A 27,890-nucleotide genomic window follows, 5' to 3' on the forward strand; every position below is an offset into this window, starting at 1 on the left:
GAGGAGGAGGAGGAGCTCGCAGAACATCCCTGAGAGGCAAATGGGAATTGCTTTTGGAGCTGCGAACATGGGTTCAAAGTGAACGATATATTGCAATGAAGAATAAGAGCAATAAGTTGTGATTCAGATTTCTTGGAGTAAGGAACGAGAAGCGAATAAAAGTGAGTACCGTGAGAGAGAGAAGCGAAGAAGAGGTGAGGTTGGCAAAGGGTAGAGGAAGGAACGCAGGAGAGTAGTGGCGAGAGGGATAGATTGGGGAAGTCGGTAGAATGCCGGCAAGATGGCGCTAGTCGCCATCTCTCTGTGTGTCTCTTTGTGAATGAAGTCAAATGAGAAATCAATGAGGAAGATGACTCACAGGTGCAGGGGATTTCTAGAGGGAAGAGAGAAGAAGAAAACATACTAACAAAAATAATTGATGAAACCGCTTAAATATTTTATAATAAAAAATATTAAATAATGTAAAAGTGGGCTCCACTACAAAAAAAAAAGAAGATGACATAATAGAGTAATAAAATAAAAAATCTTTAAAGTTAAGTGATATAAATGATTCATAGCTGAGTTCAAGGTTATTTATAAGTTTTTTTGTACAGTTCAAGAGCAACAACAATGACCGTTAATCCTTGTTTTTTAAATTAAATGAAATTCATTATGAAGTTTTCAACTATAGAGAGACCATCACTGAGCTAAACTTTCGAAATTTGGCTTTAATTACATTGAATCAAGCAATGGCGGCAGGCATAACACAACGACGAAGTCAAGGTACTTGAGCAACTCACAAGGGGTTGTTTTATCACATTTGGCTTAAACCATATATAATACTAAAATTTCAAGTTCACATGATATTAGATAGTACATTCTTTGTTTATTTATTTATTTTTCAGAGAAAAGAGATTCAAACGAAGATTGGAAAACACTTGTGATCAACACTACTGATGAGCAAATTAAAGTACATGAGTTGACTATATTTATTTATAGAACTCCATCACTCCAAGAACAGAGAAGGCACGGCATGACACTTTGAAACTAGAAAAGCCAGAACGTTTGCAAAGAGACTCAAACTCTTTTTCAGTTCTTTCTCTTCCATCATGAAGTAACATGAGATTGTCCATGTTCGCTACCAACTTGGCTTCTTCTGTCGCTCCAATTGCTTCTGGCATTATGAATTCCACCACTATCACCTTCCCTTTTTCTGGTAATGCTTCATGACATTTGCTCAACACTTTAATGCTATTTTCATCTGACCAATTGTGACATACAGCCTGCAAATTAAAGGGTGTCAAGATCTATATTAGTTACATCTAAACCTAACTCAATTAGATACGCAGTCAGCCACCCCTGAATTTTAGTTTGATCCACTACTATATGAAGGAGTTTTTACCTACTGGTTAAAATTGACATCTGAGAACTGGTGTAGAAACAAGCAGTACAGTGTATAAAGTCGAGACTCTTTACATTGGTTATTGAATTGGTGTAGAAAGTCTTAGTTGTAAAGATAAAAGGTGTAGAGATATTCCATTTTTTACATCAATTATTTGTAATTGATGTAAAAAGATTTTTTTAAAAGAAAAAAAAATGGGGGCTCTACTTTCCACCCTGGTTGTTTCTGCAACCAATGTAAAAAATTACTTTGTACACTGGTTCTTATTAAAACAGGTATAGAAAGTTAACTGTTTACATCAATTCTAGTTACAAGTCACAATCGAAACATGTAGCATGCATCACGTTATATTATTACATGGCTTAGCTTGTTAACTAGGTATTTATATAAAAAAAAAGGGTAAAATGATAATTTGCCCCTTGAACTTTATATAGGCCCAATAGAATCATATTTATAATTTTTAGGTCCTTCTGTGTGATTCTTTTAGTTCATTTGTGTAATTTTTCGGGGTTTTTTTCTTTAATTTTTACTCAACTAATGATTAAAATTAACAGCAGGGTGTGATTGTCATAATTTTAAATATTTAGGGGTAAAAATGAACTAAAAACAAGTTTAGAGACTTAGATACTCTTGGATCTATAGTTTAAGGATTAAATTGCCACTTTACCTGAAAAAAATCTATCAAACTAAACTGATGACCAAGTAGCAGTAATGTCATTATATATGTCTATTTTGACTGGCTAACTAGGCACTCATTAAGGAAAAAAAATTTGTGAACCTGTATTAATTGTCATCTAACGATGTTATCACATATTATGTATGTCTATCTAGACTAGCTAGCTATAAGATTGATAGATTTTTTAAACTTATAAATACATATATAATACATGACAATCTGTACATATATGTTACATATTACATAATGTGACAGTATTGTTAATTGATCCTAAGTATATATGGGTTGATAGACTTTTTATTTACTGATGATGAATACATAATTGGCACGTCATGAAACACCTTAAACAAGATATAACCTATCTTGATAAAAAAAAAGAAAAGAATTAATGCTCCTAGTACATTATTGAACTTTATAGCATTTGTTCCACCAGACGTGCCACATGTTAGCTAACCTATTAATCAGGTCTTTGGAGTTGATCATAATTAAATGTTATCTTCTTTTACTCTTGGGGAAACATATTGCAATGATTTTAACAATTAATCTGCAATATTACTCTAATAAAAATGCTATAAATAGTGCTCTACGTGAAATAGTTTAAAGGCATAAAAATGCCATTTAACCTTTTAAAATGTAAAATAAATAAATAAATAACGGTATGTTTTACTCAAAAGGCAACTCGTGAAATACAAACTAGATTTAAAGCTTCAAGTAAGATGAAACTAACCTTTAATATTATGGCATCACCTTTTGGAACACTTTCAAACATATCTCCTCCTACATGCTCAATCCCTTCATAACATTTGAAATTTTATTAAAAGCTATAAGTCAGCCATCTCTAGGGGGGAAAAGAGAACTCTTCCATATTACATCAATAATGGTTAGACATTGGCAATTAAATTAAACATCAGATTTCTAGGTTCAAGTGCTGGTATCAAGATAAGATACGTATTTAGTCAATAATTATGCCATAAGAAACCAATGGTTACTAAAAGGAGTGCTAGGTTAGAGTCTTTACTAAATGCATTTGTGTATGATTCAATATATCATCTATTACATATGAAAGTACCTATCCTAGGCATTAAAAAAAATTAACTAAGTGCTTGATTAAATTTGTAAATGCTCAAATAATTTGATTATAAATTGACAATACACAATAACTGATTTAATATATATATATATATATATGATGAAGGGTATTCAAACAAACTAAACCACATTGAACTGAACCAAACAAATAAAAACCAACTAAAACCAATCATTAATGAGGTTTGATTTGGTTTTAAAATTTCACAAACCGATTGGTTGGTTCAAATTTCTGTTTTGAGCCTCTGAAACTTGAACCAAACATGAATCGCACATTTTCAAAATTTTTAGTGAGAGAGAGAGAGCATATACCAATTTGAAAAGATTTTTATTGGCAAGAAACCAAATTCAAGAGATTGATGATAAAATTTAATCACATATAAATCAAGGGCGGTGGGATTGCATCTCGTCTTGTGGGAGTGTTTGGTCACGGTGTCTCCCTATTTGGCTTCTGCCGCAGGCGGGATGTCCATCCTCTGTTTCCTATTTGTAATTTCCTTCTTGTTTCCTGTTTTTCGTTTGGTTTTGCTGATGGATTGGTGGTTCATCGGCTCGAAAATAATCATATTTGAGGGGGTGCTCTTTGCAATGCCTCTTGTATGCTCGGTGTTGATTTTGCTTGTGATTGGTTTGATCTGGGGCTAGCTTCTCTGATTTGCGTTTTTGGGGACAAGAAAATGGCAGTCATATTTATGATTGCTCTTAGTGGCTATTTGAGGTGGTGGCAAATCTGAGGTGCTCGTGGTAGATACCTTCTAATTCATCGGATGAGGTTTTATGGTTACGTGTTCATCATCCTGTTTTATTCTTCCTCTTATTGTGTCTATTTCACCAACATTCATTGTTGTGTTCGCTGTTTTGGGGTTCACTCATGGTGGGCTCTTCTTCAACCTTTTTCGTTGTTCTCTTAAGGTTCTCTTTAATTTAAAGAGAGAGAAGGGGAGAGGAGGGGAGTGAGGAGGAGGGGGAGGAGGAGAGGAGAGAAGGGAAGAAGAGAGGAGGGAAAATTTTAAAAATTTCCCCTCCCTCCACCTAACCAAACAAGGGAGGGACTCCCCTCCCCTTGTTTGGATGGGACAAGGGGAGGGGAGGGGGCTCCCCTCCCCTTATTTGATAAGGTGGAGGGGGAGGGAAAATTTTAAAATTTTTTCTTTCCTTCCTCTAATCAAACAATGTCTAAAAGGGATGGGACCTTTTGGGTGGTTCTCTAAACTCTACCCCTACCCCTTATGGCTTTGATGGTTGTTGTTGGCTTGTTTTCTTTTCTATGGATTTTGGCAGATCGATGGCAAGAATTCCTGCAGCGGAGGTCTTTGGTCCCCCTCTTATTCTATTGTTTAGGTTTAGGGTTTTTGTGGGCTTTGTTCCTTAATCTTTTGGGCTTTTGTTTCTGGTCTGTGGCTTTTCTTTGTTCTTGTATAAATGGATATGTTTTTTCTCTGGTAAAAAAAAAAAATCAAGGGCACCATTGGTGAGGAAAAAAGATGATAAAATATGCTCGGCTTTAGCCTTGATCCACATGGCCAATCTAAACCAACAAAAGACTGAACCAAATCAACATTATTTAATTAAAAAAAACCAATCAAGCTTCATTTTTTGTGTGCCAATCGATTGATTTTGTTTATTTCAGGATTTATCCAAAATCGAAGCAAACCCACCTTTAAACACACTTATATCAACAATGCATCTGAAAAGGGGGAAAAAATCATCTCCTGACAAAAATCATGTTTTTCTTTCTTGATTGTAACATTGTAATTGGAAGGGATGGTGCAGTTTGAATGACTTGGGGCAAATCAAAATTGATACCCTTAATTGAAGGGTACTTGGAGACAATCACTTTAAGGTTTTGACCAGTGCCACCTCCAACATCAACAAGTGTTGATATTCCATCAAATCCTTTGTATGTTTCCAATATCATTCTCATCTCCATATTGCAAACGTTGGCCATTGCTTTGTTGAAAGTTTTGTTCCATGTTGGATCTGTCTTTGCGTATTGATACATTGGCATTCCATGAATTTTCTTAAACAAGTCATTATCTTTGTCTATTATTGCATCCTTAAAGTTGACCCTACGTTCATCAAAAGGAATACCAATGAACAAGCATCATTATCAAGAACATCAACATTGTAAACTTGTGAGGGTCCTTAAGATATCAAATAATAAAAAAAATTGTTCTACCTCTATTTTTAAAAACCTGTCACTGTTGGAGCATGTACTTAATCCCAATCCACCAAGGCTAAGTCTTGGCCCACTAAAACTTATTCTTTTATGTAGTTCAGCAGTACTTATAATTACCCCTATTCAGTCATTATCAGAAACATAAGAGATATCACCATGCATAATTAGGAGATAACTTTTGAGCATGTTTACAGAGAAGTTAATAGATGCGCTGATCTAATGGCACAGAAGGCTTCATCGGAGAATTTTAATATTTGTCTTTTTTATATTTCGCCTACTGATTGCATAAGTCTTATAACTTCTGACATTACTTGAATTTGGAATTTTCACGGTATTACTGTGGCCTTGTGTTCAAACAGAAAAAAATTATTCTTTATGTAGTTCAGGCTCACTATTGGTGTATATTACTTTGAGGGCTTACGTGTCTTATCTCTTATCTCTTCTGCTTATCTTTTATCACATTTGTAACATGCACTCGCTTTTGTATATAAAAATATAGCTCTGTACAAAATAATCACTATGAGCAATGAGTTATATTTGGTTAACATTCAATATTTTGGCTTTATACCTCTTTAGTCACTTTATTATATTAAATTATTTTTCTTCACCATCTTACCCAACAATTTAGTGGAGAAAAGATAGAGACCTTATCTTTTAAAACGAAGAAATACAGATTGAGTGGGAATATACATAGATATGAGCCCATGACTAATAGTCATATTTTTCCCATTTTTAATAATATAATAAGCATTCATTCAACCAAAATGAGGAAGGAGTAATAAACTTACCAAGCTTGCATGATTGCTGGATGACAAAAAGATTGGTACGAGTCCCAAGAATCCACTCACAAAGTGCTTCCCTATGGCAAAAATCGCATAGAATCTCTCAGATGCACCGTTTTCGTTCTCACGAACCGAACAACTCAGAAGAGAGTGACTCGCGAGAAGCCTCAAGAGCCGATCGATTCTGAGAGCCAAGTCTCTGTGCTGAGATGAACTTGGAAGCCGAGAAGCCACCTCAGAAGCTGACACGTGTCTTCCTCCTCCTTCCTCAGCGATGATGTCGAACAAGTTCAGTTCTATGGCCGCGTTCAGAGCTGCGGAGAAGATCTGGCTGCAAGAAGAAACGCTGAAAGCACGGACGAATCTTCTTCTTCGCTCACAGTTTTTGGAATCTCATCGTCTTGTTTCTCTTTGGAATCCAACAAATCCATCGTTGATTGATGGTCTCTCTCTGCTCCCTCCCACCCACCTGGCCTCTCTTTCTCTCTCCCCTGAATGAAACGGTATGAAGTAGTCCTTTAGTTTTTTTGTTTTTTTTTTTTTTTGATATCATGACTTTAGTTTGATACCAACCGAAAATCTCATTGACCTTAGGTGGGCAATGATTAACAATAAATAATCCCTCATGATTCATGATTAACATTGAGGGTTTTGTGCGGGTTGTTCTTTGTTTTTGTTTTGGGCTATAGGCCTCTGTTTATACCAAAAGAAACACTTTCTTTTTATAAACATGAGGGCAAAGCCCAATATAGAAACTTAAATAGTTGGGGAATGAGACCCCATACAATCAAAATACACCAGCGACCTCACAAATTGTGGAGCCACATCAAAAAATCATTATGAGTTTATGACTAATACCATTCTTTGCAAGAGCGAAAAAAAAAAAAAAACCCTTGGTCATCACGTGTTTCACTTGGATTACAAAATTGTTAGATTGCTTTTGCTTTTGATCCTTAACCCAAACTAATCAAGTCCACAGCTTGTGGACATTGCATCAAGGTAAAGCCAATAATTTAAGCAGGTTAGATTATTCGAATCAAACTTTATATATTCTATCTTTTTAAGAAAGGCTTATATGACCAAGTCTGATTATAATTTTTTTCAGCTAAAATCGGGCTAACCTGTCAGACTTGATTAAAATTACCAACTTTACATATATGTAAAACCAGAAATTTCAACTGTCGAGCTTATTTAAGTTGGGTTCAATTAAAGTCAGGCTTATTCAGATCGGGTTTAAAGTATTTTATCTTTTAAAAATGTCCATATAGTCAAGTTCAGCCTTAACTCTTTTTAGAGGAATTCAGGCTAGCCTAAATTATCGGCTCTACTTTAAGGTGTATTTAATTTTTGTTTTATTTAATTTATTAAAAAACATTTTTTATATTCTAATTATACTCTTATTAATATTAAACGGAATCTCATCTCATTTCTCACTCAAGCTATCACAAACCTAATGCAATGCGCGGACCATCAAGATCTTTAGATGTATAGAATTAAAATTGAAATATTAATTTATACATTTATAATATTTAATAGTAGAGCACACCCTACTTTTTTATTTATTAAATCTAAAAATGATACATGTGAGATATAGATATCCATATTTAAAAAAAAAATCTTTCTATATTAAACCATGCAATCATTTTTCCTCCGTATTCAAAATCCAAGTTATTAGTTTCTAGGAAGTGGAATCGATATGGTAAAATTCGAAGGTTATTTTATCTTTTTGTTTGACATCTTATCATTAGGACAATTTTTTGTTCTCATAAAACATCCCATAAATATGACAAAAGTAGTAAAAAGTAACAATTAAGTAATTCGTTAAATAGTAATTAGAAATGTCCTTTTATAGTTAAAAATAGAAATGTTAATTCTTAAATAATATACACAAATAATTTTAAAAAAATTACAGGGTTAAGGGGTAAATTAACTTTTAAACTATAGATTCTGGAATATCTAGGACTTAAATTCATTTTAATTTCTGCTTCTCTTCAACATTTTAAAATAGTGCAATGTTATCTCTACTATTAATAAAAATTAATTTTGACCGTCAATTAACCATGGAAAAGAACTTAAAAAATTATATATAAAGATGAAAATAATTAGGAAAAAGTACTTGGTAATTACAAATAAGTGCTTTATAAAAAAATTAATATTGATTAATTTCTCTACATTACAATAAATACCATGAAAATATTATATTTATTTTAATAATATCTTATTAAATATTAATAACAGAATATATAATAATTTAAATACTATTATTATTTACACATATTTTAAAAGTTAACTTTTGATATTTGCAATTTCTCCAAATATTACAACTTAATTAATGTATTTGTGATTTAAAAGTGAATTATAATAATTGAGTTGTTAAAAAGAAATCATCTATAAATCACGAATAAACTAATTGATCTTTTAATTTTTAAAATAAGAATAAAAATAATATTTAAATTGTTAAATATTAAAATATTAATATTTTAATAAGATGATTATAATAAAAATATTATTTTTAATTACTTATTAGTGTCAATGATGGTGATATGATAATCACTTGGTAGCCAGTCAAAGTGTTTAGTGAGAATTTAATTTATTCTTTTACACATACAAGAAATAGCATTTAGCTCTTTGTATTTATTTTTAATTTATAAAAAATTAACCCGTATTAATTTTTTTGATGGTATTTATTTGTAATCATTGGGTATTTTATGTAATTTTTGAGGTTTTTTTGTGATTTCATGGCTAACTAACTGTTAAAATTAACTTTTGTTAATGGTAGAAACTAGGAACAACATTACACTGTTCTCAAATGTTGATTGGAAAAGATTATATAAAAAAGGATTAAGGTTCATTTTTATTCCTAAACTTTTTTTCGAGGAGTGTGGGGCATCTTATACAGTGAGGCAATTTTACCCTTGAGTTATTTTTTTGAGAAGCAAAATAACCCTTTCATTAAACAATCATTAACTTTGCTGTTTTCTATTGACATGACATATGTATGGGACTCATGTAGAGTGAAAAGTAGGACTTTAATCATGTTCTTTGGTTCTTATTTTCCCTTGAACTCTTTTTTCAAGAGCGTTGGACATCTCAAAGTCTTTTTCTAAAAGCATTGGGCATCTTGAAGTATTGTTAAGTAAGAATAAAAATAAAACTTCTCAAACAAAAGAGCTTTCAAGGCCAAAGTAAGTTTTCTTATTCTTACTTAACATTAGAAGGTGACATGAAAAAGTTATTCTGTAGTAGCATTTGCCAAGGTTTTGTGATGGCCACCATTGAGGGTCTAAAGGCTTGAGGTAACTTGTCTAATCCTTCTACTACCTTTTAATCTTCCATTTAAGCTAGATTATATCATGAGTTTGGTTAGGGATTTTGATGTTGAGGGTGCCCTAGCTATGGGTCTAAATCTTAGAGTTTGTTTGAGGTTAGATAAGTATTATTGATAATGTTTTGATGGTAGAAATTATGATGGGGTGGTTATATCTGAAATCCTAGACTTATTGGGTGATTATTAATAATGATTTAATGATGGAGAGGCTTAATAAATGAGTTCTCGTAAGTGTATTGAAGGTAGCAAATGAATAAATTTGAACGTTTAAATGTATGGGAGATTTTTTGGGTGTTGATGTTAATTAACTAAATTTGAAGGTAGGAAATATATTAATATTATTTTTATGGGTATTATTTATCAATTGCAAATGGCAAAGGGCTCAATAAAACATTTTTCTCGTGTTTCAAAAACTATATTTTAATTCAGTTCATTATACACTTAAAATTCAAAGTGCAAATTAGTGGGTGGCATAGACTTTTTTTTTCCTTTTTTTCCATGAGTTCTAATTTTGTTGGTAAAAAAGGTTTAATTAAAAAACATATAACATAATTAATAATCAATATCATTAAATATAAAAATTATAGGGAGCCAATAAAGCTCATTAATTCACTTTACAGCTATTTTTTCAAAACAAAAACATAAATTTTTAAAAATATTTTTAATTTAATACTTCATTTATGCGAGAATAGTAAAGAGAGAGAATATAATGGGAAGAGTAATATTGAAAAAGTATAATTAATGAAACATTATTTTTGTCAAAGTCTCTTGTATATATTTTGGGACATTGAATATCTATAAAAAAATGTTTTATAGCCTGTGATGGAGGCAGTATAATACAACTTATCTTGAACTTTGTGCAAATAAAGCTTACTCCTTTAGTCCTATTTATAAAGTACTTCTAACATGCTTTGCTGGAACTAATAAAAATATTAAAATTCATTAACTCTATCTAGAAATTTAATTATTTCTTAGCTTTACCCTATCAAATATATATACTTTAGCAATATATTTTTTTCTCCAATATTTAATGGAGGTTAAATGACAATAAAAATTTAATAAGGTGACTTGTAAATAGGATAAAAAAATTTTCTCTCTTTACCTTATAAATAGGGTGAGAGAGAGTATTTAGTTGTTTATATATGAAAAGTAATGCTTTTGAAATTTGTTAACAAGCTCGTCGGCAAAACAAACCCTAAACACAAGAACCAATCAAAGGGGGAGAACAACTCAACATAAAATCTGGAAGAAATTAACAAAAAAGGAAAAAAAAAAACACTGAAAACATTAATTTCTCAAGCTTTCTGAATTAAAAGTGAAAATTAAAGGGTCCACAGTTAAACAAACAATACACCCCTTTTTTTATCAATCTAATCCATACTGATATCTCCTAATCATCATAAGAATAATTAATTACTAGCTCTGTCTCTGAACAGGGGTTGAAAAAATGCCAACTTGAAAAAGCAAAAGCCGCAAAATAAGTTGAGTCGTCGATTCTAAACTCATTTGTAAATTTTTCAGCAGACATAACATGTTCCATTGCTATCGAAAAATAAGGTCTGCCTTTCCAAAATTTCTTGAAGTTGTCACCATACACAGGAGCGAAAGGTTGATTATTCTCTAATATCACAATGAAAGGTGGCCTCTTCCTATATTCTTCAAAGCTGTTACCCAATATGACCAGATTCCTTAATAGACTCAATTCCCAATTTGTCTCCATGAGGTTGTTGTATAAATGTATTTCACAATGTGGCATGAAGAATATAGTTGGTTTCATAGCTTCCCTCCTCCCGTGTTCGTTTATCGATAAGACAGAACAACCAAGAGTTTTCATAACTTGGGATTCAGTTTTTGAGATGACAGGATCGAATACCTCGACAAGTTCGATCCACCCAAAATCTTTTTTCATCAACATTGCAAGACTGAGCTGTAATCTGGAAATCTCTTCCAATTCAATGTTGCCAATGCCGTAAATTACCATTTGTGCCTTCGAGTCTGATCCCAGAAACTTGGAAAAGTGTCCTGAAATTGTCGGAGTGTTTACCTGATGTCGGAAATTATGATAGAATTGAGAGCTTTCTAATTTATTTATGCATCTTTTCATTCTCCACATCAATATCTTTTTTCTGAAGGGAACAATTTTCAGAATATTTCTTTTTCCCCAATCATTTAACTCTAACGATGTTTTCAAATCTTGGAGGCTGTTGAAAATCTCCATTGTCTTCCTTAAGATTGCCATCGAGACTGTTGAAAAAGAACAATACTCATAAGATCATGAAAACGTTTCAGGATTAAAATTTTCATGTTTTGCTAATTACATCATATTAATATTATGAAGCCAAAGCGCCAAAATGAGTAATAACACGAGAGATTGAGTTTCTTAAAGCAAAATAGCATCCAAATTTCCAAACACTTAGAAATCTGCAACATACTGTCAAAAGTCGAATTTCATCCCAGGCTTCCATTTTATATAGAAATTACACTACTGCAATGAAGTGCACGCATTAATTAAACTAGATTTTAGTAATCATTTTTCTAGTTGATTTAATTTAATTGCCAGGATTTGGCCAAAAAAAAAAATTAGTTCCCAGAACTTTTAACATTGCCATAACTAGAACTGAATTAACTAGAATAATTTCTTGGACAAATCTTCAAGACTAAAAATACTGTATTTAACTTTTATAAGCATTCTTTTAACCTTGAAGCATGTAGTGGCCTTGGTGAAGATATGGGATCCAGCTGACCTAAATTTTTCTTTCAAAGAAAAATACTGCATTTAAGACCTCATTATATATGGCCACTTATTTTGATATCTCACTTCAGATTATAGCAAACTGTTTAACAAGTTTTTAACACGCTCCCATTACCGTATTATTCTATGTTCACTCTCATGCCAACATATTCCACCACATATCATACCTCCAAATTTTAAAAATTCATCAAAGAATAAGTCACAATAATTTTATTGGCACAAAAATTAAACAGGTATAATATTACCAAATGACACACACACACACACACACATTGACAATCAATGACGTCAAAAGGGAAGCCCTTAATCAAACATAAAATAAATTATACAATGTGATCAAGCCACAACGGAACAATAAACAATATATAATTCGATGCACGAGAACTGGCATTAATGACGATAAGCATAGTCATCACGTGAGTCCTTAGCAAGAATAAGAGGAAGTTTAATGAAAGCAAGAGACACATTGCTAAGAGATTCCATGAAGGCAAGAAGCTCAGAGACGAGACCCTGATACAACCAAATTACACGAGTTCGGTTTCTTCCGTGAGATGGAGTTAAAGAGTTCAAGGCAATCCGATTCAATGATTACTGAGTGTTCATTAAATTCAGAGGCCAAGAAGAAAGTTAAAATTTCCACCATAAAGCTTGAAGTAGATAGAGCTAAGAAACGGGCAAGTGGAGCTTGTATGGGCCCAAGCTCATAAGCCTGATTATCTTAAAATTATTTTTTTTGAAACCCGATCTTTATACATAATGTTCAAGGTTGGCTTGCAAGCCTGTTATTATTATTTTTTATTTTTTGAATTTGAAAAATTAAAATTTTCAATTATAATATTTTACATTATTTTTAATATACAAATTATAATATTCAAAAATTAAAAATAAATAAGAAAATTTCTAATTTTAAAGTGTAAACATATATTTTTAAGTTTAGATTTAATTTTAAAATTAAAAATATTTTATGTTTTCAGGGTAAAAAAAAATGAGTCTAAACAAGTTGCTTGAGGTGAAGCCCATTTTATCCCTAGATAGAGCTGGTAAAAAGGGCCGGCCCTTGAAGGGCTCGGGCCTTAAAAGGGCCAGCCCTTTTAAGCTCGAGTTTCTTTTAGGACCTTGATATTTGAAGCCCGGCCCTTGACATAGCAGGCTCAGGGCCGGCCCTGCGGGCTTTAGGCCCTTTTAACTATTTTTATTTTTAAATTTTTTAATCAAATAAAAAATTACTTCATTCTAATATAATACTCAATCAAGAAAGGTACAACAAAAACTAACTAAATAACATCTAAATGAACTAAAAACACAAATAAAATAATGGTAATGCAATAAGCAATATATCGGCTAAGCCGACAAACACCCAATTAAAATTAGAAGAGTAAATGTTGAACTGAATGAATCATTATCATGGATCTAGATGAATTACGGGATTTAATGTTGTATTTTTTTTAGAAAATAGTAGCCAAGGATTTCTGTATGAAATTTATATCAATTAAGAATCAATTATTGTCAAAACCTGAATGAAAAACAAGCTACAATGAACTATTGTTAATTTAAAATAAGTTATTATTAAAACCTAAATGAATACTTATTGATAAAGGCTAACTCCAATCCACAAGTATCTACTCAAATTTTGACAACAAGTAATCATTGATTGATATAATTTTTTATCAGTGATTCTTCATTGCTATTTTTCCTTTTTTTTTGCCTTCCATCCTCAGTAAATATGGACTAATATGTGATGTGGAGTAAGATTTAGTTTATTTTTTTTTTCAAATCTAAAAAGAGTAAAAATTATGAGAATTAATTAAAAAAAATATACATGCGGGCTTAAATGGCCTGGCCCTCGGCCCTGCAGGGTCAGCCCTTTTAAGCCCTAAATTAAACGGGCTTAAACGGGCCAGTCCATTTAAGCCCGATTTATTATTTTGGAATCCCATTTTTAAGCCCAGCCCTACTCTTATATGGGCTTAAACGGGCTAGCACGAAGGGCTCGGCCCGTTTTCCCGGCTCTATCCCTAGGTTTTAAAGTCTAGTTTCCCTAATATTTTTTTAAGTCCAAACTCTCTTATATAAAAATTAGAGTTAGTAATTCAAACAAAGCCCAAACTTGCCCAAAAAATTTAAAATTAGGCTTAGCAAAATAATGGTTTTTTTATAAGTTCAAAAAACATTCAGGCTAAGCCCGAATGCTAGAAAAAAATATATTTTTAAATAGTATAAAATATAATAAATATTAATTAAAATACCATATATTTGAATGCATTATTATATATATTCTTTAAAAATTTATCTATACTGTCATATTTTTATTATTTTAAATCAATAAGATGTCTCAAAATAATATTCAAAATATATTTTAATATTAATTTTTAGAATTTAAGACCCATATATTTTTTTAAAATAAAATTTTTTGAGTCTTACATTTCATTTAAGTATAAAAAAATGTTTTATATTTTTTATAAAATGAAATAATTAATTTTAAAATAAAAAATTAATTAAAAATAATTCTAAAAGTAAAATTTGAGTATTTGTGCCATTTGAAGCTCAAAGAAATTCAAGCCAGCCTTGATCATTCCAGCTTTTCAGATAGTTGGGTTAATTCAGATCAAGCTTATTGGTGTTAGCCCAAATAAGCCCCTCCCACCTCTACTAAAAGTAGCAGATGCTTTCGTTTCAATCTCTATCTATACATTGCAAGAGAACCGGCGTCATTGCAAAATCATAAACGCACAATTGAAATTCGAACGTGCAAACACGCAACATGTACACACATATTTCGACAATCAATGTCGTTAGGGTGAAAAATTGGGGTAGGAGAAGGCGAAGCATAATGCTTAATTAAACATGAAATAAATTAGATGATGTGATCAGTAAATAGAGAGATGACAGATAATAAACATACGATGCGATCAAACTTACATGGAGATGTTGAAAACTTGATGAGGTCTCAGTCTCTATACATTGCTCGTACCAGAACTGAATATGAGATGAGTACAAATACTGTTATTTAATTCCTATATATATAGGAATGTAGATTTGATTATATTTTCATATAAGATCAGTATTAGTTATTCGGTAATTAGTTACGATATGTATTTATAAACTATCTTGAATTTTTCTAATATCTTACTATTTCAAAGTCGATTTAAATTTTGGTTAATTACCATTATCTTCTCTATATTAATGAGGGCTAAATGTAATCATTCTTTGAAAACATTAGTTAAATATTTCGCATAATATGGTTAATTGGGTAGGTCTTTTTTCTAATGAAGAAAAAGAAAATAAAATATACCTTGATTAATAATTTTTTGAATAGCATAAGGAGTAAACTATGTCGAAAACAACAAAGATTATCTCTCTTAAGGTAGACATTTTCCCAACTAAATTGGGATATATACAAAAGTTGAGATTCAAACTCTCAACTAGTTGCTTTAGTGACAATAGCCCTTACCAATGAGACCAACTTTAATTGGTACTTTGATTAATATTTGTTGTCAATACATTGATAACAAAATTATGGAAATTGAATTTATATGATGTATATCTTATGACTATTTCACACTTAATTAAAGTAAGTGTTAAATTGTTAATATTTTTTGGGCCAAAAGTGCTAAATTATTAATTATTAATATAAGATTATAAGTTGAGAATAAAATATCAAGACAATATATCCCAAAGATAATTACGGAACATAATGAATGTGCTTAAAAGAAATAGTAATTTTTTTAAGTATTCCATTTTTACCTCAGCGAAATCCATTTAAAGCTTCTCTCAATTTGAGGCTACGGAATTTGAATTTAACAACAGCACCAATATCGGATGTAGTTTTGGCACAAAAGTTGTAGTAAATTCAAAATGTTATTATAATTGCATGACTTATAAATCTTTGGGGGAATAATATTAAAGTCTCAAACTAATAAATTTATGACGGTTAAGTTCCCAACAATTTTTTTATATTTTAATATTAATTTAAATAGTTTTAAATTCAGGAATTTTAATTGCAAATAAGACATTTAAATTTTAAATAGAACTCTCAATTCTTACTGACAACTGTTTGAATCAATATTTGAAACTTACTTTTAAAATTTTTATTGGAAACTCAATTATCATAAATTTTAAATTTTGAGACTTTATTGTCATTCTCCCTAAATCTTTAACAACTTCACAGAAATTTGTGTTATTTAATATTAATTTATTTTAATATAATAGTACTACTTCCAGTCCTTAATAGGTAAACTTAACTACCTTTAAGCTTGTTAAAAATTGATAATTATATCTTCAAAATTATTTAAAAAATATGTAATTTTCTAATTTTATCATTCTTTGTGATTAATAACCATAAAAAATTGAAGTATAAACGCATTGAAACAATAATAAATAAATAAGAGATGGTAATCATAAATAAATAAGAGATAAAATTTAAAAAACTAATTACACTAATCTTGCCTTATATTAAGGACAATTTTTTTGAATCAATTTTTGCCTTCTATTGAGGTCTGTGTTGGGCTTTTGGGCATACAGGCAGCGGAGTAAAATTATAAAATTTTCCAAAAGCTCCAAAAGAATACATCGACTTTGCTTAAATTGAATGAGATATGATAAAACTTACCAACTTGATCGAGAGATCCAATTTTCCAATCTCTGTTTAGCAGTTTAGATCATAAATGTTGCTCCTTGAATGAACACCCTCTATCGATATCCATACAAATGAAATAATGAACACAAACAATGTGCTAACACCTTATCTTGAAATGCAATTAGCCCTTGATATCAAAAGATCAAACGTGTTTTCATTGTGACTTTAGTGAAAAGTGCTCTCTATTTTACTCTCAAGTTTCTCTCTCTCTATACGTGGTTTTTCTAAGTTTTCATCATCTAAAAAGCTCTATAGCCTCCTTATCTATATAAAGGTGAGCTCTTAGATCTCATTGAAAAATGCTAATTTAACTTAAATTAAATATTTAAATTAAATAATATTTTATATACGAATTTCATATATTAAATAGATATATGATAATTATCCTTTTATAAATATCTATTTGAAAATTTATACACAAACACACACATTAGTTTTCATCCACCAATATCTTTAATAAGATTTTATCATTTTATTTAGGATATTCATTTTGAATTATGAACTCTTCTAAAGATATCATATTTAAAAATAAATATTCTAAAGATTATAATTCCTAAATTAAACTTAAAAATATTATTCTCAATTAATAATAAGAAAATACTATTTCACTATAAATATTTTTTGATCAATATTTCACTATAAATAATATTATATTGTTCTAATCCAAATTAGAATACCTTTTAGATTTGTTCTATTTTGAAAAATAGAAAACTTTTTATACTAAACGAGGACATTTTATATCACTAAATTTAAACATTTTTTAAATTTAATGAATTTGGACATTTTAATTTGTGTTAGCCCATTCTTGTTGTCTGTGACCATGTAAGCTCATACAATGTTGGCAGTGGGCCTAAAATACTTTTTTGGCCTACAAGTCATAAGCGATCTCTTGCAAAACATGCATCTTTTGTAAAAGTGCCTAAGAGAAGTAGTGAATTGAGCTAAATAAAAATTTAACTAATTTTTCATAATAAAAGAGATAAATTTAGGAATGATATCACCAAATATATTAAGAGTGAAGAAGAGATGCCTTACATGCGTATTTCATCCTATTTTAGCTCTAACTACTTGACCAGAAGCTATCTAGTTAAAATAATAAAAAATATAGTTTTTTAAATTTTGATTATTTTAGAAAAGTTAAAAAAACAATAAAATTTCATGAAATAATTTTTTAAAAGTAATTGTTTTCATGAAATAATTTTTAAATAAAAAGCCAAAAATATAATTAGAATACTATAAGGGTTACAACCTCACACATACCATTCTATTAGAGGTGCTTGAGACAGACAGGATTGAGTACTAAATGTGAGCATCTCTCCAGATGATTCAAACCTTGATTCGCTAAGGTCATGAAGGACTAGCTCTATATGCTAGACCCAACTTCTATTATTTTTCTTTTGTAAAATTATTTTATATTTTGGCTATTGGAAAAACAATGCTTCAAATTAGCCATTTAAGTAAGAGTCAAGATTGTCCTGTGACCTTATAATATAATTTAATGACATGTATGCTCGATTCTAAGTAAAAGTCAAGAGGGAAATATATCTCATTTTATAGTGAAGTTATAAATATATATGAAATTAATTAAATACAATTTGAAATCTTAATTTTATTATAAAATATAAACTTTTAAAAATACTTTTCATTTAATAAAATATAAATAAAACAAAATGTATTTAAAAAATGTAATAAAATAAGTTTTATTAATGAATTCAAATTGTGCAGACGCAATCTTTTAACCAGGGTACTGCCTCCCATAATTGTATCCTTCCTTGAAAAGTGTCGATGATAACCAAGGCACAACCCCGCCCGTGACATCTGAGGTGGCTGCTCCCATTGTAGGGTGACCCAATTAATTCAAATAGTTCCTCGCAAAATGACAATTAAGTGCCCCTAAAATTACTAATTACAATTAGAGATCCTAAATTATTAAAATTTTCATAAAAGACCGTGGTATTTATCTGGAATTAAAAATATATATGAGTTTACAAAACTGACTTTGAGTATAGAAATTATTCTTATGAGTTGAGATTATTGTTAATCTCATTTGAAAAAACTATGATCTACATTTAGGACTAAGATTAATAATAATTCCAACAAATAATAATAATTTTAATAGTCCTTGCCCATAAAATTTGGGATCCTGATTTTTTCAATTGAAATTAATTATAGTTTTAATTCATGATAGTAATTTCAATGTTGTTTTTTTTTAATTGTTCAAGTGGTATACCTATATATTAATAAGTATAAAAATTCATAAGTGATTGATTTGACATTTAAAAGTGATCTTAATGAATTTTCAAGTAACTTTCTTATATTCATAAGTGCCCTTCATAAGTTTCACAAGTAAATTTTAATTTCATCCTAATTTTTTTAATTAAAATTAATAATAGTCTCAACCCCTGTATAGTAACTTCAATAGTGTTTTTGTTTTGATTTTTGAAGTGAGTGTAATTTTATAAACTCATATATATCTTTTATTTCAAATAAGTGTCATAATTTATTATTAAAATTTTAATAATTTGAAATCTCTAATTATAATTAATGACCTTATAAGATCCGTAATTGTCATTGTTCCTAGTTCCCTTCATTTATTTCATGCTTAGTTAAGGCTTCCTCTTCGCTTTCTCTTAACCCAATGACATTGATTGTCAAAATATGTGTGCGTATAGGAACCGGATCCTCTCATTGTCGCTACTCGCAGCGGCTCTCAAAATTTGTAAATCTTGGACGTCTAAGTAATCAATTGGTCCATAATACGCCGCATCATAAAGATTTTTAAAAGGAAAATGATAGTAAAGTGAAAAAAAAAAATAATAGTTATCTTTTGGTAAAACATTCTAAAAAATAAATTGTATAAATTGATTCAGATAGTTACAAATAAGAATTTTGATTATAAAATTAAAGTTACATCTAAAATTTAAATATCTTATTTTCAATTGAAACATCTAGATTTGCAATTATTTAAATAACTATTTGTAATTTATTTTTTAATTTTTTTATTAACAACCTAACTATCATTAATTTATTATGAATGACAATTAAGTCATAAAATAATAAATTGATGATAGTTAGGTTCTTAGAAAATTCTTTTCTAAAAAAATAAATTATAAATATTTATTCAAATAATTGCAAATTCACATGTTCTAATTGGAAATAAAATATTAAATTTTAAATATACTTTTCAATTTATAACTAGGATTCCTATTTGCAATTGTTTGGAATCAGAATCGATTTCAGTGCTCATCATAGAAATGAGCACTAAGAGCTCATTACTTTTGAATTGTTCAAATTTAATTTTCATGGTCTAAATTTATAATTTTTTAATTGGTGTTTTAAATAATTTTTTTTGAATAACTAACAGTTAAAAGATGGCCTTCATTTTAGATTTATGTCTATTAAAATTAAAATAATATTTTTTAAAAAATAAAAGTTAAAAAATTATAAATCTGGATCATTTAAATTGATCTATGAGCATTAAAACTGATTCCAACTGAAACTCAATTTTCAAAAAGTTTTCCCAAAAAAAAAAAAACCTTTGATTTCTTTGTTTTTTTTTTTTTTTACTTTACTGTCAATTTTCTATTTAAAATCCTTTTGACGTGGCTCATTATGAACCAATTGATTACTGATACATTTAATTTGGAGATAAGCTGAGACAAGCGACAATGAGAGGATCCGGTTCCGTGCGCATGCGCGTGCACGCATTGAACTCAATTGCAAAGCATGGTTTGACAACAGCTGTACTCGTTCTCGTGCAATGTATGACTGAGACCTTAAAAATTTTCTATATCTACCTTCCTAAGTTTGATCGCATTATATACCTTTTTTCATGTAAAAATATAAAATATTTTTAATTAAATTTTATTTTTTAATAAAGTAATTATTTATTTTTAAATTAACTCTATCTTTTTATATTTATTTCTATTAAATATCCTACAATAAATATAAAGTCATTATCAATATAAACATTTTTGAAAAAAAGGCAATGACATCTCGAAAGATCAAAATGCCTTATATTTTTAAGCATCTAATTCCTTAAAAAATGCCTTATATTTTTAAACGAAGAGAGTATATGTTTATAATTTGTCATGGTGGCTTTATTTATATTAGTCACAATATATAATTTTAAATTGGTTTTAAAATTAACATAATCAAATAATTTTTTTATTTTATTTTGAAAAATAATTTTAAAAATTGTATTGCAAAATAGTTTAAAAATAAAAGATGGAAACACATTCAAACAAGCTCTCAAATCTTGTGTTATTACTCATATTTTGGCACTTCGGGTTCTGCTTGAACCAAAATCAACAAATAGAGCATAATAAGCCAAAACCAAGCCACCACTACGACCCACGGGTTCAACAGTTTTTACAAAGTCAAAGGAACAGAATTGAAAACACTTACAAAACCTACTATCAGAAAGTTTAGTTTCCATTAAAATCAACGGAGTGTTTTTGTAGAAATTCAGGAGAACCAAAGATATACTTCCTCAGCATCAATTAGATTGTTCTGCAGCTTCAGCAACATATAATTCATAACAAGATGTAACCCGGACTTTCGTCAACATAATTATTTTCACAACATAATTCAAAGACAGTTAAATGATGAATTTCCAAAATTTACAACCTTTGACTAGATGAATGGTAGAATACTAGAGGGTATCATGATCATCAGTTAAATAAGTATTAGACCTCAACCAACATTTCCAAATGGAAAAGAATGAACTTTCTCTTGAGAAAATAAGTTAATGGGCTTTAATTTGAGAAAACAAGATTTTCTATCCAAACACTGGTTTGGTGAATGTGTGCATTTAATTGCTAACAGTCCTTTTAAACTTCCCCACGTTGCATCCAAACGGGCACTGAGTTTGTTCACTTGCTTCTCATGGGCAGAATCACTTAATTATCACTGTACTTATCTTTCCACTTTAAATTAAAATAATATCTAAAAATAAAAGTATACATAATATAAAAATAGTTATAAGATATTTTAATTATATGATATGGACATATTTTTGAATAAAATAAAGTTAATTAATAGATATTAGTTACAATTCAAAAATTTTGATTTTATTTTATTTAAATTTATCATGTCAATAGTTTCACAATTTAATACTCATACTTTTGATTTAATATTTTCCGTCCAAGTGAGCCTGCTTATACATATAATTCATAGTAAGTTGTACAATTGATTAATAATGTAAATTGGTTATAAAAACATATATTCAATCCAAAATTTATAATAATAATAATTGATGATTAATATATCTGTAAACGGAAAGCTTAATATTATGAATTAATTTAATTGTTTTGTTTTTAAATTAAATGGATTTTATTATAAAGTTTTCAACAATAGAGACTATCACTGTGCTAAGCTTTTGAAATTTGGTTTTAATTACATTGAATCAAGCAATGGTGGTAGGTACAAAGCCAATGAATAAAGTTGAAGTCGACACATATCACACATAGCTGAACAACTCTTGATAAAATATCACAAGATGGTCCTCAGATATAGAAGGTGAAGTTTGAAATGTTAGATTTGACCGTTATAGTAAATTTCTCTCAAATCAAAGGTATATATGTGGTTTATTTATTATACCATTGTCATATGTCATATGATTAAAGTAAGAACCTAATTGACAGTAACCCAATGATGCTTTTCACTAATTTATTTGAAACCAGTTAACCATTATTATTGGGGGAAACCCCTATAATCTTGTGCACTCACATTGGTATCTCCATGCATATTGCATAGAGTTTAAAAATAATGATACTATTCATGAATTATAAAAAGTGCAACTTACCGTAATATTTATTATATGCTCAATATGATTTTTATTATAACACACATCTAACCATCTAACTAGAATAAAGGTAATTAAATTATTAACTTTATCAAAAAATAAATTAAATTTTTAATTTTATCTATATTTAAATGAAAATTTTTAAAATTTGGATTACATTTCGTATTATAGTTAATGACTTTAAATAGATGTAATATAGAAAAAATTTAATTAATATCCAACATGTGACTTATAATAAAGGGACTAAAGGGAGTATATTGATACAGAAATTAATTTTCTAAATAAACGGTATAATAAAATTTCAAATTCATTAATATGAGAGAGTACATTCTTTTTTTAGCAAACAAAGTCTGGAAACACTTCTGAATCACACTGCTAATGAGCAAAGTACATGAGTTGATTATATTTATTTGCAGAACTCCATGACTCCAAGAACAGAGAATGCACGACAAGCAACTTTGAAACCAGAAAAGCCAGAACGTTTGCAAAGGGACTCAAACTCTTTCTCAGTTCTTTCTCTTCCATCATGAAGGAACATGAGATTGTCTATGCTTGCTACAAACTTGGCTTCTTCTGTTGCTTCAATTGTGTCTGGCATTATGAATTCCACCACTATCACCTTCCCTTTTTCTGGTAATGCTTCATGACATTTGCTCAATACTTTTATGCTATTTTCATCTGACCAATTGTGACATACAGCCTGTAAATCAAAGTGTATCAAGATTGATATTAGTTTCATATAAACCCAACTCAATTACACACACACACACACACACACACACACACACACACACACACACACACACACACACACACACACACACTCACACACCTGAATTTTAATTAATTTTCTTTGATCTACTATATTTTTAAAGACTTTCTGTATCAGTTATTGAATCAGTCTATTTTCTACACCAGTTATAATGATAATAGATGTAGAGAAAGTCCACTTTCTATATCAATTATACTTACAACTGATGTAGAAAATGTTATATTTTCTTAAAAAATAGAACAGGGGTTCTACTTTTGATACTAGTTGTCTCTACAATCAATGTAAAATGTTACTTTTGACGCTGGTCTTATTTAAAATAGATGTAGAAAGTGGCCACTTTGTACATCCATTATGTTCTAGTTACAGGTCCTTAAATTAATTTATGTATCAAATCTGATTTGAAATTGTAACTAATAAGACAAATTAAAGTTTCACACTAACCTTTAGTATTATGGCATCGCCTTTTGGAACACTTTCAAACATATCTCCTCCAATATGCTCAATCCCTTCATATAGAATTTGATTGTTCCTCAAAATTAGCTCAATCAGAATATCAATTCATGATTTGATGCAAAGATCAATTAATTATAAGGAGAGTCCGTCTCCACTTTCTATATTTTCTTTTCCAACTTGATCAAATATATTATGCAAATATTTAAAATGTAATTAGAATCTCACCAACCACAAAATCCATAGAATTAAATAAAGATAGCATAATATGGAATGCTCTTGTCCATTATCATTTGTCTCCATCTCTTTGTGTGGATCATGGCAGAAGAGATTTCTGATGTTAATATAACAGGATATAAAAAAATAAATAATATTACACATACACACGCACGCACACCCCTTAGAGAATAGAGATGATAATATGTACCTGGATCAGGTTGTGCATTTTGAACGACTTGGGGCAAATCAAAATTAATGCCCTTAATTGAAGGATATTTGGAGATGATCATTTTAAGGTTTTGACCAGTGCCTCCTCCAACATCAACAAGTGTTGATATTCCCTCAAATCCTTTGTATATTTCCAATATTCTGTTCATCTCTATCTTACAAATGTTGGCCATTGCTTTGTTGAAAATACTGTTCCACTTTGGATCTTTCTCTGCATATTGGTACATTGGCATGCCATGAACTTTCTTGAACAAGTCATTGTTTTCGTCTATGATTGCATCCTTAAAATTCAACCTACCCAAAAAAAAAAAGTTGGAACAATTAACACATTAAAACTTTTATTATGTAAATTAGAATTTTTTTGAGATAACTGTTTGCAAGCTTTTCACACGGAACCGTATAATTCTACAGAAAAATAATATAAAAAAATTATATTATAGCAGACGCTAACAATACTTACAAAACTACACATACGTAAATTAATCTTTTAATTGTCATGATATTTAATTGTTTAGAAATAAGTTCATTGAATTTAGTCCTACACTCATTTTTCGCTAATTAAAATAACCTCCCACTTTAAACAATGTATTACGTAACATAAATGTAACACTCTTTCAGATGGTATATTTGATTTTCTTCATTTTTGTCTGCTTGTTGCATTAGGTGGCTTTGATAAATTATTAAACAAAATGATGATAGCTATTTGACAGCGATATAGTGAAACTTCAGTAAATCTAAACTACTAATGTATTGTTATGTAGACTTCAAGTAGTTTTTTTAATGAAAGGCTATGGTGGTAATCAATTCTAAGACTTCTCTAATTTTCTAAGTTGTTCGGCCAGATGCTCAGCAAGACAGCATACAGTCAATACTACAAAAAAGATATATAAGAGTACTCTTATTAGAACGCTTCTGTATACAAATGCTCCTAAATATTGAAGCAGAATATACCAAAACGCTTATAAAAAACAAGGGCTCCTATCCTGTGGGAGTGCTGAATATGGAAGTGCTCTTTTTTTTTTTTTTTTTGGGTTAGTAGTGAGTTGTGTAATTTTGAGTTTGATTGATGCAACTTTATTTTAATTGGGTGAGTAGGATATATAATTTGAATGTAAACTCATTAAACGTTAAACCAAGAAATTACAATCCATTAATTTCCTTAGTAGCTATCAATATAATCGAATTCATCGAATACAATAATCTTTCACATGCATTAAACTTTTTTTCTTATAAAATCAAATATATACGAAGAAAAGTCTTATCACATGACATACACATCATGAGTTAAGATGTCTTTTTTATACTTCCTTTGCCCTATTTATAAGTAAATTTAATTATGTTTTATGAAAAAAAAGAGAAAAACCCTATAACTCATTAACCATGTCTCTAAGAACGTAAAAAGTTAACATGACCAAAAAAATTGTTCTCTCTATACTTTCTAAATAGGACTTGAGAGTATTTTTTTTCTCATTAATATTTAATAGGGTAAAGGGAAAACTTTGAAATAAGAAGTTAATAACATACTCTATAAATATGACCAAAAAAATATCATTATCTCTCTACCTTATAAATATAGCTAGAGGGATTTCGCAATATTCCAATAAACAACTTAAAAGAAAATGGTAAATTGGTCTCATGATAACCTTTTCAATCTCTTTCATCATCAAAGAATGCAACAATAGAGAGAATAATGAGTCCATATCAGTATAAAAGATCAATTAATAACCTTACCAAGCATCCATAAGTGCTCTGTGACACATGAATGATGAGAAGACAGCCAAGAATCCGCCATTATCGTCCCCACCAACAAAGTACTTTCCCACAGGAGAAATCGCATAGAGTCTCTCAGAGCCACCATCTTCCTTTTCACAAACTGAACAATTCAGAAGAGAGTGACTTGCAAGAAGCCTCAAGAGACGATCGATTCTGGAAGCCAAGTCCTTGTGCTGAGATGAACTAGGAAGCTTTGAGGCAACTTCAGAGGCTGACACGTGTCTTCCTCCTTCCTTAGCTATGATCTCAAACAAGTTGAGCTCAAGAGCTGCGTTTAAAACTGCAGAATAGATCTGACTACAACACAGATGCATGGCAGAAAGACAATATGAGTCATCTTCTTCCACCTTATGATGATTGATCTCTCTGGAATCCAAAGCCATGCTTCTGTTTGTTTGTGTGTTTGGCATATTAAGGAATAGATATTTATAGGCAAAAGATTTTGAGAGAGGGAGAGAGTAGCCAACTTGGACTTCAAAACCAATTCTGTTTTAAAAATGGAAAAATCACTGTTTAGTCCCATAAAAGGGCTCTTGTAATTACTCAAAGGTCTCCAAAAATAGAAATGGTTCTAAAATCCTCAGGAACTTAAGTAAAATGTAAATAAATTATATGTTGTTGAAATTGACAATAGAGAAACGGGTAATATTAACAAGATGATTGGTAATGACGACAATTTCCTTACAAGATATTGACATAAAACTTATTTAAGTGAAAGAATTTCATTTTAAACTAGATAATTAGTTATACGCTGTTAAAATTGACAGTAAAGCAAGAGACAATCATAGGGTATTGACAAATGAAAATTGATTAAGTGGAAGAATTTCATTTTGAACTGCTTACGTTAACTCTGACAAAAAAAAAAAAAACTACTTAAGTTAACCGCAAAGAATTTCATTTGAATCTTAATCGATAACTATACTTGCATCAAAATATACATGTTCATATCTAAAAATAACAATTTCATCTGCATCTTTTATGTTAAGTGAAGTCAGAGAGAATTGGATAAAATGTTGTCATTAATTGAGTAACTTACAAAATATATACACAAGGAATAGTCTGTAATGACCCAAACTTTTACGTATAAATTTAAAATTTATGGTAAGGCATTTGAAATATGTTTTTATTAATTTTGAGACACATATAACAAGAAAGATGTGGTGGCTTAATGAAAACTCTCTTGGTGTCAATTTTCTAGCGTTGGATTCGAATCCCCAAAGAAATATGGATGTAATAACCCAGGAAATAATAATAATAATAATATAAAATTTATGTCAAGGTGTATTAATCATAATTTTATATCTTTGGGGGTCAATTTGCTAAAGTAAACTGAGGGCTTGGTGATAAGCATTATCGAGCTTAAATCAAAGGTTCCAGATTCGATTCCTTTGACGTTGAGTGGGATTATTCAAATTTCTTTCACTTGTCAGACTTATGTAAAATTACCCTTTTGTCCTTGGCTCCATCAGATTTTTAGCTTGCCTCTTCCCGATTATGTTTTTGGCTTCATTTCAGACAGCCAGGGCCGTGAAAATAGCAAGGCGAGTGAGACTTCCACCTTTGGCCTCCAAAAGATTTCCTAATGCTAATATTATATATGTGTGCCATTAATATTTGTAATGTTATATATATATATATATATATATTTAATTATATTAATTCTAGATAAAAGAGAGAAACAATATTGATTGTTCGTCACGCTGACAAGCTTTAATCATTCTCAATATAATATTAATTTCTCCTATATCACCCTGCTCGAATTCCTTTTACTGTCTCACTTTTTGTCTTCCCATTTTCTTATTCTAAAGCCCAACGCATTACC

At 29.8% G+C, this 27,890-nt stretch overlaps 3 protein-coding genes across 3 annotated transcripts; all 3 read right to left on the reverse strand.

The window, feature by feature from the left end:
- Positions 1-809: 809 nt before the first annotated feature.
- LOC129313043 (isoliquiritigenin 2'-O-methyltransferase-like) lies at positions 810-6,306 on the reverse strand. Its single transcript, XM_054955869.1, has 4 exons — positions 6,111-6,306; positions 4,950-5,212; positions 2,785-2,849; positions 810-1,262 (listed from the first exon to the last, which is right to left on the reverse strand). The coding sequence occupies exons 1-4, from the start codon at positions 6,119-6,121 to the stop codon at positions 969-971; spliced, it is 633 nt and encodes a 210-aa protein (XP_054811844.1). The 5' UTR covers positions 6,122-6,306; the 3' UTR covers positions 810-968.
- A 4,516-nt stretch (positions 6,307-10,822) lies between these two features.
- Positions 10,823-11,671, reverse strand: LOC129314119 (protein SENSITIVITY TO RED LIGHT REDUCED 1-like). Its single transcript, XM_054957489.1, has one exon. The coding sequence runs from the start codon at positions 11,669-11,671 to the stop codon at positions 10,823-10,825; it is 849 nt and encodes a 282-aa protein (XP_054813464.1).
- Positions 11,672-22,895: 11,224 nt separating this feature from the next.
- On the reverse strand, positions 22,896-26,470 carry LOC129312742 (isoliquiritigenin 2'-O-methyltransferase-like). The gene is made up of 4 exons (XM_054955428.1): positions 26,027-26,470; positions 24,276-24,589; positions 23,840-23,904; positions 22,896-23,326 (listed from the first exon to the last, which is right to left on the reverse strand). Exons 1-4 carry the CDS (start codon positions 26,449-26,451, stop codon positions 23,033-23,035), a joined length of 1,098 nt encoding a protein of 365 aa, XP_054811403.1. The 5' UTR covers positions 26,452-26,470; the 3' UTR covers positions 22,896-23,032.
- Positions 26,471-27,890: the final 1,420 nt, after the last annotated feature.

Source organism: Prosopis cineraria, unplaced genomic scaffold (assembly GCF_029017545.1).
Source record: "Prosopis cineraria cultivar Desert tree isolate PC_DT_omini unplaced genomic scaffold, ASM2901754v1 PC6, whole genome shotgun sequence".
NCBI lineage: Eukaryota > Viridiplantae > Streptophyta > Magnoliopsida > Fabales > Fabaceae > Prosopis > Prosopis cineraria.